This window comes from Oncorhynchus mykiss, chromosome 11 (assembly GCF_013265735.2).
Source record: "Oncorhynchus mykiss isolate Arlee chromosome 11, USDA_OmykA_1.1, whole genome shotgun sequence".
Taxonomy (NCBI): Eukaryota; Metazoa; Chordata; class Actinopteri; order Salmoniformes; family Salmonidae; genus Oncorhynchus; species Oncorhynchus mykiss.
This window is the reverse complement of record NC_048575.1, coordinates 66,049,593-66,062,638: the sequence shown is the minus strand read 5'-3', so window position 1 is coordinate 66,062,638 and position 13,046 is coordinate 66,049,593. Positions and strand designations below refer to the sequence as shown.

At 43.8% G+C, this 13,046-nt stretch overlaps 1 protein-coding gene across 2 annotated transcripts; it reads right to left on the bottom strand.

Annotated features, from left to right (window-relative positions):
- Positions 1-668: 668 nt before the first annotated feature.
- figla (folliculogenesis specific bHLH transcription factor) lies at positions 669-4,353 on the bottom strand. Of its 2 annotated transcripts, none has more exons than XM_021622374.2 (6): positions 3,965-4,353; positions 3,637-3,783; positions 3,400-3,489; positions 2,783-2,962; positions 1,015-1,077; positions 669-841 (listed from the first exon to the last, which is right to left on the bottom strand). In XM_021622374.2, the coding sequence occupies exons 1-5, from the start codon at positions 4,205-4,207 to the stop codon at positions 1,060-1,062; spliced, it is 678 nt and encodes a 225-aa protein (XP_021478049.1). In that variant the 5' UTR covers positions 4,208-4,353; the 3' UTR covers positions 669-841; positions 1,015-1,059. The 2 variants fall into 2 exon arrangements, with proteins under 2 accessions (XP_021478049.1, XP_021478050.1); XM_021622375.2 differs by having other exon boundaries at positions 3,637-3,747; positions 3,965-4,322.
- Between the last annotated feature and the right edge of the window lie 8,693 nt (positions 4,354-13,046).

The window sequence follows — 13,046 nt, the reverse complement described above, 5'->3', positions numbered from 1 at the left end:
TTACCATTGGCCTTGGAGAAATCCCTGAGCGGTTTCCTTCCTCTCCAGCAACTAAGTTAGGAAGGACGCCTGTATCTTTGTAGTGATTGGGTGTATTGATACACCATCCAAATGGGCAATTCATAACTTCACCATGCTCAAAGGGATATTCAGTGTCTGCTTTTTACATTTTTACCCATCTACCAATAGGTGCCCTTCTTTGCTAGGCATTGGAAAAAACCTCCCTGTTCTTTGTGGTTGAATCTGTGTTTGAAATTCACTGCTTGACTGAGGGACCTTACAATTATATTTATGTGTGGGGTACAGAGATGAGGTAGTCATTCAAAAATCATGTTAAACACTATTATTGCAGACAGAGTCCATGCAACATACAGTATTATATGACTACCTAATTTACTCCTGAACTCATTTTGCCTTGCCCTAACAAAGGGGTTGAATACATTTAAGCTTTTCATTACTTTGTAAAAATTTCAACAAACATAATTCCACGTTGACATCATGGGACATTGTGTGTAGGACAGTGACAAAAAAAATCAAAATTCAATCAATACATTTTAAATTCAGGCCGTAACAACAAAACGTGGAAAAAGTCAATACTTCCTAAAGGCATTGTGACCTACTAATACCCTACTGTATATCTCTTTGCTAAATAAAAACATACAAACCACTCCATGCTTACAATTTTATTATAAGGGGCTGCTGAATATTGTAAAAATAAATAAAGTTTAACAAAACAAATCACATTATGTACTAAACAAACTCATAAAATATAATTTAACAAATACAACATCCTTCCGTCTGTTTTTCTTCCGAGAACATTCTCCCATCTGAAGCATAGCCCCTAAAAAAAAAAATTCATATTTGAACAAACTTCCGTATCAAAGTGTGAAAATACCTTTGTGTTCAACCAGCAAATTATGACTGCATCCCAAATTAAAGCATAATCCCTACATAGTGCACTATATAAGGAATAGGGTGCCATTTAGGATGACCACATAACTCTTGTAAACCTACCTGGAAGGTATGTTGAGTCCAGGCTGGGTCTCTCTACCATTCCTCTCAACTGGGCTGGAACATCTATAGAGAGGAAACAGTTCATACAGGGCTGTCTGCTAGCAGTCAAGACCCAAGAGAATATCACAGGTTATACACAGAGTATACCAAACATTAGGAACACGTTCCTAATATTGAGTCCTAATATTCAGCTCCTTAGTCTTGCTCACATTGAGGGAGTGGTTGTTGTCCTGGCACCACACTGCCAGTTCTCTGACCTCCTCCCTATAGGCCGTCTCATCGTTGTCGGTGATCAGGCCTACCACCGTTGTGTCGTCAGCAAAGGATCAGCGTGGCAGACGTGTTGTTGCCTACTCTTACCACCTGGGGTCAGGAAGTCCAGGATCCAGTTGCTGAGGGAGGTGATCAGTCCCAGAGTCCGTAGTAATGAGTTTTGTGGGCAATATGGTGTTGAACGCTGCGCTGTAGTCAATGAACAGCATTCTCATATAGTTGTTCCTTTTGTCTAGGTGAGAAAGGGCAGTGTGGAGTGCGATTGAGATTGCGTCATCTGTGGATCTGTTGGGGCGGTTTGCGAATTGGAGTGGGTCTAGGGTACCAGGAGGATGCTGTTGATGTGAGTGCCACGGGCGGTAATCATTTAGGCAGGTTACCATCGCTTCCTTAGGCACAGGGACTATGGTGGTCTGCTTGAAACATGTCGGTATTACAGACTCAGTCAGGGAGAAGTTGAACATGTCAGAGAAGACACTTGACAGTTGGTCCGCGCATGCTTTGAGTACACGTAATTCGTCTGGCCCAGCGGTTTTGTGAATGTTGACCTGTTTAAAGGTTTTGTTCACATTGGCTACCGAGAGCGTTATCACACAGTAATCCAGAAAAGCTGGTGCTCTCGTGCATGCTTCAGTGTTGCTTGCCTCGAAGCGAGCATAAAAAGGCATTTCGCTCATCTGGTAGGCTCGCGTCACTGGGCAGCTTGTGTCTGAGTTTCCCTTTGTAGTCTGTAATAGTTTTCAAGCCCTGCCACATCTGACAAGCGTCAGTACCGGTGTAGTAGGATTCAATCTTAATCCTGTATTGATGCTTTTCTTGTTTGATAGTTCATCTGTGGCCATAGCAGGATTTCTTATAGGTGTCCGGATTAGTGTCCTGCTCCTTGAAAGCGGCAGCTTTAGCCTTTAGCTCGATGCGGATGATTGCACACAGGAAACGAGTGTTAAAAACCAGGATCATCTGAGACAAGCTACCCGGGCAGCTGTTTAAACTGAGGACTATTTCTGTCTATATAAAGCCCTTTTGTAGGGGGAAATAAATCATTCTGATTGGCTGGGCCAGGTGACGGCCCTGCATAGTCATCTGAAATCCATAGATTATGGCCTAATGATTTCATTTCAATTGACTGATTTCCTTATATGCACTGTAACTCAGTAAATTTGTTGAGATTGTTGCATGTTGTGTTTATATTTTTGGTCAGTATAGTTGCCTTGATAAGAATCCAGTTCCATTTTCTGTATTTTGGCTACTGTGGGAGCCTACTATTATACAATTAAAGTAGTTTTCACTGAATTCATTGTCAGATATTCTTTTAGGCCTTGTGATGGACAACCCTTCACAGTTAGTCAAAGACATGGTCTGCATTCCAAATGGCACCCTTTTCAATAAACTACTTTTGACCAGGGCCCATAGGGCTCACTCTGGTTAAAGTAGTGGTATAAATAGGGAATAGGGTGCCATTTGGGACGACGTCTTAGTGTGTTGCATTTATTACCATGGTCTGGTCCGGTGCCACCTGGATGATGTACTGGTAGGTGGGCATCACACAGTGGTGCAGCACCAGCCCACTCACGTCTCCATCTCCTGCTCCAAACCCTGTAGTCACCAAGGGAAGAGTCATAGTCACCCCGTCGGACAACTCACTACCGGACACTCCTGACACACTGTCCAGCAGCTGTGGGAGAAGAGAGGGTGAGATACAGAGAAGTTCAATAACTAAGGAATTAAATAAAAAATTACAGTAAGTAGTGGTCACCGCAGGGTTTTGTGCCAAACCAACACTAACAGAGCTATCATACCTGATTCAACTAATCTGACCAAGAAACAGGTGGAAACAGGTGGGTAGTGCTGGAATGGAACAAAAACCCGCACACTCAGGTGGTCTACAAGGCCATGAATTGTGACCACTGACCTAAATATTGGTAGCCTCCTATAACCAAACCGATTACCACTGCGCAGAAAAACAGAATGTCAGCTTGCGAGACTTCCGGATGGTTGTAGGAGGTTAGCATAGTGGTTGTTGATGGATTGTTTTAAAACCCCATAGGGGTACACTGATACAATAGCTCTCACATGTAAACACAAGCAGCTATGAATGCACAAAGTAATTACCTCATCCACCCTCCACAGATCACCACACATCCCATCAGAAGTTGCATAGTTGATCGCGTTCTTCAAGAAATCAGTCTTGCTCCCATTATTCTAACAATCATAAAAATTACATGTCAATATGTTGAATCACAAGAGCAATGCAATTATGCCTGAACTATTGTAGCCCATTGCTGGTATGATGCATGCACCGCTAGTCTGAGCAGCACCATCATATTAAACCTACTGTTTTATACTTACACTGTCAGAGTCCTGTAGTACAGCCACCAGTAGCTTGATGTATTCTGTGGCAGCCTTCAGCGTATCCACTTTACTGGGTTTACGGTCACGACGCATCAGTGGTACCATACGCTTCAAACGGGAGAACATGCTGTTCATGTTTTTGATCTAATTAAGCAAATTACACAAGACAGAGCACATACAAATTGTATAAATCAAAGGTGATGCTTTTTTTGTACAGTAGACCTACTTCCACGCGACAGCGCAGCTGTATTTTGGGTCAATTTCCAAGTCAGACCTTTTGCCAGTTTTTTGTTGACATGGCGCCTGGGCCTACAGTTACACTTACTCTCATTCGTTCCTTGGCGTTTACCAATTGTCTTCTCTTCACAATTTCACTCCAGTCCTCCGTGTGAACATAAAGGCCATCGTTCCCTCGTTTGAATTTAGCTATGTTGGAGTGACTTGGGAGCAATGGCTCACCTGTTTCACTCACCAAAATGTTACCCATCAACTCACGCTCAGGGACACTCATCACCGCAGCATTAACTTCAAAGCTTTTCATAGTGATATATTTTACGTGTGTGGTCATATCCGATATTTTACAGTAGATAACACAATCCAATTACAATGAGGCACTTTGAAGATAAATTACCATGTGTTTCGTTAATTAATTTAATCCAGCGCACACCTGTGAAGCTGGATTTACCGGTTTGTGATTTTTCACAATCACATCCACTTAATTATGCAAAGTGTCACGTGTTTGCTATTAAGGCCATGCATATCAAAATAGTTCAGGAACATAAGTGAGCGATTCCGTGTGATCGAAAACTGTACTTATAATGTTAGCCACTAGAGGTCAGGAGTGTCATAAAATGTAAAATAAATAAATAAATAAAATAAAACCAAGAACAAAAAAACAAGCTACAGTTTATCACATCAGAATTTTTTTTTTCAATATGACCTGGACTAGAGTGCATTCATTTATCTACATCTTTACTAAGGTCCACAAAAAACATTTGTGTGTTAAAACAAGAATGATATATGTGTGTTTTGCAATGAAGTACTTAAGTAAAATGTCATTTGAAACAAACCATAAAAAACTGTTTTTTGAACATTGTGTGTCCCTCTCTCTTTCATAGGCTACAGTCCAAATGGTTCGTGCGATTCAGAATCCTTGGGACGTCCATACCCTAAACCCTAACCTTAATCCGTACCCATACCCTATCCTTAATCATAACCCTTACCTAACCCTAACCTTAACCCTTGTACAGTTCAACTTCAATGGGGTAACGTCAGAGTGGGGACATCCCAAGGATCCCAGATAGCAGTGACCCAATCCAAATGGGAGATAAGTGAGTGGATCATTAAATTAATGACATAACCTTCTTCCGGCCTGACACTGACGTGAGTCTCAGTGTTTGCTCTACCTAAGATTATCACAGTAAATCACAGTAAGTCACCTCATGACTGAGGAATAGGCTACTGTGTATGTATAACACTATAAATATATGGTATATAAATTAAATTAAATGTTATCTCTACATGATAACTTCCTGTCCTGAACATTTCACACTCTGTCCATCCGCACTTGGCTTTAAACTTTGGGTTATAAATAGTGAATCCTTTAACACCTGAATCACGGATTATCTAGTTTATCCTGCAGCTACCTTTATTCTCTCCTGTGCTAAGCAGTAGACAGGGAATACAACCAGAATACTGAGGAGAGGGTTAGGATACATCCATAACCTGAACCTAGGACCGCATCACAATGTGACATCTATTTGCATTCCGTTTACTGGTACATCTGTGTGCTCAATACAGGAACCACAGAGGCCTACGTTAAAAACGGTTGCTGTTATTTCAGAGTTGCATGAGCAACGCTTCATAAGTAGAGGAAAAGAGAAATAGAGTAAATTGATGTGCAAAAACAGAGGTAAAACATATTTGGAAACATCATTGCTGACCTTTCTGCACTCCCTTTGGCTCATATAAAAAGGCACATTTTTTTGAAAGAGCGCTTTGTCTGAATTCTGACGAATATGAACAGGGAGGGCTATGATCAGTACCGATGGCTTTTTACAATGGTTTTGTTTCTGTTAATTTAATAATGATTTAATGTGGTACTGTGTGTTTTTGCTGCTTCCAAGAAAGGAAGGAACACAATATTGACAAGGGCACTCCCTAGTGCACTACCATAGGGCTCTGGTCAAAAGTGCACTACCATAGGGCTCTGGTCAAAAGTGCACTACCATAGGGCTCTGGTCAAAAGTGCACTATACTGTGTATGGCCTGGTGCCATGTCTGACGGAAACAAAGAGTCATATACTGTAGGAGGAAAAGTTTAAGATGGATAGAGAGAAACAATGAGTATGAGAATTGGCAGAACGGCCAGCACACTGCCTGAGCACTGCGTAGGTACTGACAAAGAGATAGGCATACTTCAGCCAGTAGGTTTGCATTGCTCTGATGTGACAACAGTGGCTGTGGATGTGTAATTTCTTCTGGACAATAGCTTCTATGCTGCAGTTTGGAGTTAGATCCCAATGTTCTGACCTTGTGTTCTGTTCTATTGTATTATGTGATGGAATATAGCGTTCTGATTCTCATATTCTATAAGCAGCAGCTGACACTGTCTGAGTCACACCATAGTCTGAAGGTGATATCTATCGTCATATACTGAAAGCCCCTGTTGAAATAACAAGATCACACAAAAAGCAATACTAAGACTGAAAAAGACAAAAAACAACTTATTGAAAAGAAAACAAACAGTTGGGCTTGGAGATAACCATATAGAAGAAGAGAGATGCTGTTGCCATGGCTGGAAACTGACTAAAGAAATTACTATGAACGAAAACTTGAGACTAATTTAAAAAGCTTCAAAATGTATCAGAAGAATGCAAAATGACAGAATACGTTATTACGTTATGTCATTATGGTCATTGTGAAATATGAGTGAGCCCGTTCCGCTGAAATTCGAGATGGATAAAAAGACAACTAAAGATCATTATCTGTGCGGTGATGGGCAGAGGCATATGGTGATGGGTATCTGCCCAGGTGAAGTGCATAAAGCCTGCAAGCAACCACTCACAGTACTTTATCCTCTCATGAATTTGACCAATCAGACTTAGCGCTAGTGTTTGGCTCAAAAATGTTTCCACCTCAGAGGCCTGCCCCCAAAAAAGCCAGAAAAAAAGTCCAAAAGCCTTGGGACGCAAACCTACCCTGACATGGGGCCAGACTGAGGGGGAGTGAGAATTCTCAGTGCTCTATCTGAATCTTCAGGTCACTGCATCTTAGCCCCCATACAGTAAAGTAATATATTGTCATGTACTGTCATGTTGTGTCTTGTTTCTGTCCTTTCCCTTCACCCTGTCTCCCTCTGCTGGTCGTTGTTAGGTTACCTTTTCTCCCCCTCTTTTCCCCAGCTGTGCCTTGTCTCCTCCTAACTACCTCGTCACCCCTTTTCCCACCTGTTCCTTTTTTCCCTCTGATTAGTCCTCTATATCTCTCTCTGTTTCTGCTCCTGTCTTTGTCGGATTCTTGTTTGTGTTGTTCATGCCTGAACCAGACTATCGTCATGTTTGCTGCAACCTTGTCCTGTCCTGTCGGAACCTGCCGGTCCATCTGAGCCTACGTTTTGTTTTGTTATTAAAGAAGCTCTGTTTACGTTAATTCGCTTTTGGGTCCTCATTCACGCACCGTAACATATATGGCCATATATGGCTATATATATTGAAAAACGTGACATATATTTAAAAAAATATGATAATATATTTAAAACCAATATATGAATGTGCCATACATAAAAAATAAATATGATCATATATATGAATAGCATATAGTGCATTTGGAAAGTATTCTGACCCCTCAACTTTTTCACATTTTGTAACGTTTCAGCCTTATTCTAAAATTGATATAATTGTTGTTTTCCCTCATCAAGCTATGCAAAATACCCCATAACGACAAAGAAAAAAATGTTTTTTTGAAATGTTTAAAATATATTACAAATAAACAAACAAAATATTGCATTTACATAAGTATTCAAACCCTTTACTCAGTACTTTGTTGAAGCACCTTTGACAGCGATTACAGCCTCGACTCTTCTTGAGTATGACACTACAAGCTTGGCACACCTGTATTTGGGGAATTTCTTCCATTATTCTATGCAGATCCTCTCAAGCTCTGTCAGATTGGATGGGGAGCGTTGCTGCACAGCTATTTTCAGGTCTCTCTAGAGATATTCGATCAGGTTCAAGTCTCGGCTCTGGCTGGCCACTCAAGGACATTCAGAGACTTTTCCTAAAGTCACTCCTGCATTGTCTTGGCTGTGTGCTTAGGATTGTTGTCCTGTTGGAAGGTGAACCTTTGCCCCAGTCTGAGGTCCTGAGCAGTCTGGAGCAGGTTTTCATCAAGGATCTCTCTGTACTTTGCTCTGTTCATCTTTCATCTTTCCCCCAACCCTGACTTGTCATTCTTTACATCTAATTATATATGACATTAAACATGATATGAATTATATCATAAACATTCTAAACATCATAAATATCTATCAATTAATATCAAGTCTATATCTCACAATGAACACAGCATATACCATACATACTGTATATGTTTTTAAACAACGTCATAGGGTTGTTAGTGTGGTTGTTATGTTATTTGGCATACTTAATTTTATTTTATTATTAGTGTGCTTGTGAAGTAACACGGCGGTCCAGAGCCTCCAGCAACGGTCTGCGGTCCAGAGCCTCCAGCGACGGTCGGCGGTCCAGAGCCTCCAGCGGCGGTCGGCAGTCCAGAGCCTCCAGCGGCGGTCGGCAGTCCAGAGCCTCCAGCGACGGTCTGCGGTCCAGAGCCTCCAGCGACGGTCTGCGGTCCAGAGTCTCCAGCGACGGTCTGCGGTCCAGAGCCTCCAGCGACGGTCTGCGGTCCAGAGCCTCCAGCGACGGTCTGCGGTCCGGAGCCTCCAGCGACGGTTCCTGGTCCGGAGCCTCCTGCGAGGATTCCCAGTCCAGAACCTCCAGCGAGGGTACCCAGTCCGGAGCCTTCAATGATGATCCACGGTCCAGAGTCCCCGGCGACGATCCACGGTCCGGTTCCTCCGGCGACGATCCACGGTCCGGAGTCCCCGGCGACGATCCATGGTCTGGAGCTTCCGGCGACGATCCACGGTCCGGAGCTTCCGGCGACGATCCACGGTCTGGAGCCTCCGGCGACGATCCACGGTCCGGCCCCTCCGGCGACGATCTACGGTCCGGCCCCTCCGGCGACGATCTACTGTCCGGAGCCTCCGGCGACGATCCACGGTCCGGCCCCTCCGGCGACGATCTACGGTCTGGTCCCTCCGGCGACGATCTACGGTCTGGTCCCTCCGGCAACGACCCATGGTCCGGGCCCTAGGGCGACGACCCACGGTCCAGAGCTTCTGGCGACAATCCCCGCACCAGAGCCGCCACTGAAGCTGACACATCCGCGTGCGGAGTGGGTACTTCGCCCCGCACCGGAGCCGCCCCCGACCTTAGATGCCCACCAGGACCCTCATCTATTGAGTCAGGTTTTGCTGCCGGAGTCCGCACCTTGGGGGTGGGTGGGGGTACTGTCACGCTCTGACCATAGAGAGCTTTTTATTCTCTATGTTAGTTAGGTCGGTGTGTTACTAGGGTGGGTTGGGAATCATATTTAGGCAGCCTTTTCCCACCTGTTTGTTGTGGGATATTGTCTATGTATAGTTGCCTGCGAGCACTACATTAGCGTCACGTTTCATGCTTTATTGTTTTCTGTGAGTTTCATTCAATTAAACATGTGGAACTCTACACACGCTGTGCCTTGGTCCATTTACTCCAACGATCGTGACATCCCCACAGGGAGAAAATACTGAAGATTCTGACATTTTGTGAAGAAGTTGTGTTTTTCACCCTCAAAGTACTGACCAATTGCATAGCAAGTGTTTCCACTTCCGAAATCTGCTACAATGTAAGTCTTGAAAGAGAAAGCGCTGTAATCATTTTAATTTTATTTCACCTTTATTTAACCAGGTAGGCAAGTTGAGAACAAGTTCTCATTTACAACTGCGACCTGGCCAAGATAAAGCAAAGCAGTTCGACACATATAACAATACATAAATAAAACAAATATACAGTCAATAATACAGTAGAAAAATAAGTCTATATACAATGTGATCAAATGAGGTGAGATAAGGGAGGTAAAGGCAATAAATAGGCAATGGTGGCAAAGTAAATACAATATAGAAATTAAAACACTGGAATGGTAGATTTGACAGTAGATGAGTGTGCAAAGTAGAAATACTGGGGTGCAAAGGAGAAAAATAAATACATAAATACAGTAGAGGAAGAGGTAGATGTTTGGGCTATTTACAGATGGGCTATGTACAGGTGCAGCGATCTGTGAGCTCCTCTGACAGCTGGTGCTTAAAGCTAGTGAGGGAGATAAGTGGTTCCAGTTTCAGAGATTTTTGTAGTTCGTTCCAGTCATTGGCAGCAGAGAACTGGAAAGAGAGTTGACCAAAGGAGGAATTCGCTTTGGGGGTGAAGTAAGATATACCTGATAGAACGCGTGCTACGGGTGGGTGCAGCACATGGTGACCAGTGAGCAGAGATAAGGCCTTTACCTAGCAGGGTCTTGTAGATGACCTGGAGCCAGCCAGTGGGTTTGGCGACGAGTATGAAGAGAGGGCCAGCCAACGAGAGCGTACAGGTCGCAGTGATGGGTAGTATATGGGGCTTTGAAGCTCATCTGGAGTCACAGTGTCCAAAGAAGGGCTAGAAGTAGACAGAATGGTGTCGTCTGCGTAGAGGTGGATCAGAGAATCACCAGCAGCAAGAGCGACATCATTGATGTATACAGAGAAAAGAGTCGGCCTGAGAATTGAACCCTGTGTCACTCCCATAGAAACTGCCAGAGGTCCGGACAACAGGCCCTCCGATCTGACACACTGAACTCTGTCTGAGAAGTACCAGGCGAGGCAGTCATTTGAGAAACCAAGGCTGTTGAGTCTGCCAATAAGAATGTGGTGATTGACAGAGTCGAAAGCCTTGGCCAGGTCGATGAATACAGCTGCAAAGTATTGTCTCTTATCGATGGCGGTTATGATATCGTTTAGGACCTTGAGCGTGGCTGAGGTGCACCCATGACCAGCTCGGAAACCAGATTGCATAGCGGAGAAGGTACGGTGGGATTCGAAATGGTCGGTGATCTGTTTGTTAACTTGGCTTTCGAATACCTTGGAAAGGCAGGGTAGGATAGATATACAGTGCCTTGCGAAAGTATTCGGCCTTTTGCCACATTTCAGGCTTCAAACATAAAGATATAAAACTGTATTTTTTTGTGAAGAATCAACAACAAGTGGGACACAATCATGAAGTGGAACGACATTTATTGGATATTTCAAACTTTTTTAACAAATCAAAAACTGAAAAATTGGGCGTGCAAAATTATTCAGCCCCCTTAAGTTAATACTTTGTAGCGCCACCTTTTGCTGCGATTACAGCTGTAAGTCACTTGGGGTATGTCTCTATCAGTTTTGCACATCGAGAGACTGAAATGTTTTCCCATTCCTCCTTGCAAAACAGCTCGAGCTCAGTGAGGTTGGATGGAGAGCATTTGTGAACAGCAGTTTTCAGTTCTTTCCACAGATTCTCGATTGGATTCAGGTCTGGACTTTGACTTGGACATTCTAACACCTGGATATGTTTATTTTTGAACCATTCCATTGTAGATTTTGCTTTATGTTTTGGATCATTGTCTTGTTGGAAGACAAATCTCCGTCCCAGTCTCAGGTCTTTTGCAGACTCCATCAGGTTTTCTTCCAGAATGGTCCTGTATTTGGCTCCATCCATCTTCCCATCAATTTTAACTATCTTCCCTGTCCCTGCTGAAGAAAAGCAGGCCCAAACCATGATGCTGCCACCACCATGTTTGACAGTGGGGATGGTGTGTTCAGCTGTGTTGCTTTTACGCCAAACATAACGTTTTGCATTGTTGCCAAAAAGTTCAATTTTGGTTTCATCTGACCAGAGCACCTTCTTCTACATGTTTGGTGTGTCTCCCAGGTGGCTTGTGGCAAACTTTAAACAACACTTTTTATGGATATCTTTAAGAAATGGCTTTCTTCTTGCCACTCTTCCATAAAGGCCAGATTTGTGCAATATACGACTGATTATTGTCCTATGGACAGAGTCTCCCACCTCAGCTGTAGATCTCTGCAGTTCATCCAGAGTGATCATGGGCCTCTTGGCTGCATCTCTGATCAGTCTTCTCCTTGTATGAGCTGAAAGTTTAGAGGGACGGCCAGGTCTTGGTAGATTTGCAGTGGTCTGATACTCCTTCCATTTCAGTATTATCGCTTGCACAGTGCTCCTTGGGATGTTTAAAGCTTGGGAAATCTTTTTGTATCCAAATCCGGCTTTTAACTTCTTCACAACAGTATCTCGGACCTGCCTGGTGTGTTCCTTGTTCTTCATGATGCTCTCTGCGCTTTTAACGGACCTCTGAGACTATCACAGTGCAGGTGCATTTATACAGAGACTTGATTACACACAGGTGGATTGTATTTATCATCATTAGTCATTTAGGTCAACATTGGATCATTCAGACAGCTAGCGGGCCAGGGCTAGCAGGCTAGCAGAAGGGCATTAGACGTTGCAGAAGAAGTCTGTTGTAGCCCTCTCATGCGGTTACGTTGGCAGACCAGTCGTAATGGATCAGCAGGGCTCCGTGTAGTAAAAGGGTCCAGGCCAATTGTCAAAATAGGTATAGTAGCTCAAAAAATTGGCTGATGGACCTCTTCAGCTAACAGTCAGATATGCTCTATACAGCTAGTAGGCCGCGGCTAGCAGTCTAGCAGATGGGCATTCATTGGATGCCACGACAGAGGAGCCTGTTGAAAAACCCTCTCGGGCGGGTTACGTCGGTAGTCCAGTCGTGATGAATCGGCGGGGCTCCGTATCGGCAGTAAAAGGGGTCCAGGCCAATTGGCAAAATAGGTATTGTAGCCCAAGGAGTGGTTGATGGACCTCTTTAGCTAGCCGGGAGATGGGCCTAGCATAAGCTAGCTCCAGGCTAATTGGTGTTTGCTTCGGGACAGAAACGTTAGCCAGGAGTAGCCACTCGGATAGCAGCTAGCTAGCTGCGATGATCCAAGTGAAAAGGTTCAGATCTTGCGGTAGTAATCCAGAGATATGGAGAAGAAGTCCGATATGGTCTGGGTTGAATTGCGCTATGCAGACTGGCAGGAGTTGTCCAGGCTAAAAGTTAGCTGATGACAGCTAGCAGTGGCTAGCTGACTACTAGCTAGTAGTTACTAGCTAGTAGCTAGTTAGCTGGCTAGCTTCTGTTGGGGGTTCTGGTTCTAAAGTAAGGAAAATAGCAGATCCATACCACGTTGGGTGAGTATGTTGAAGTTGAGGTTAAGA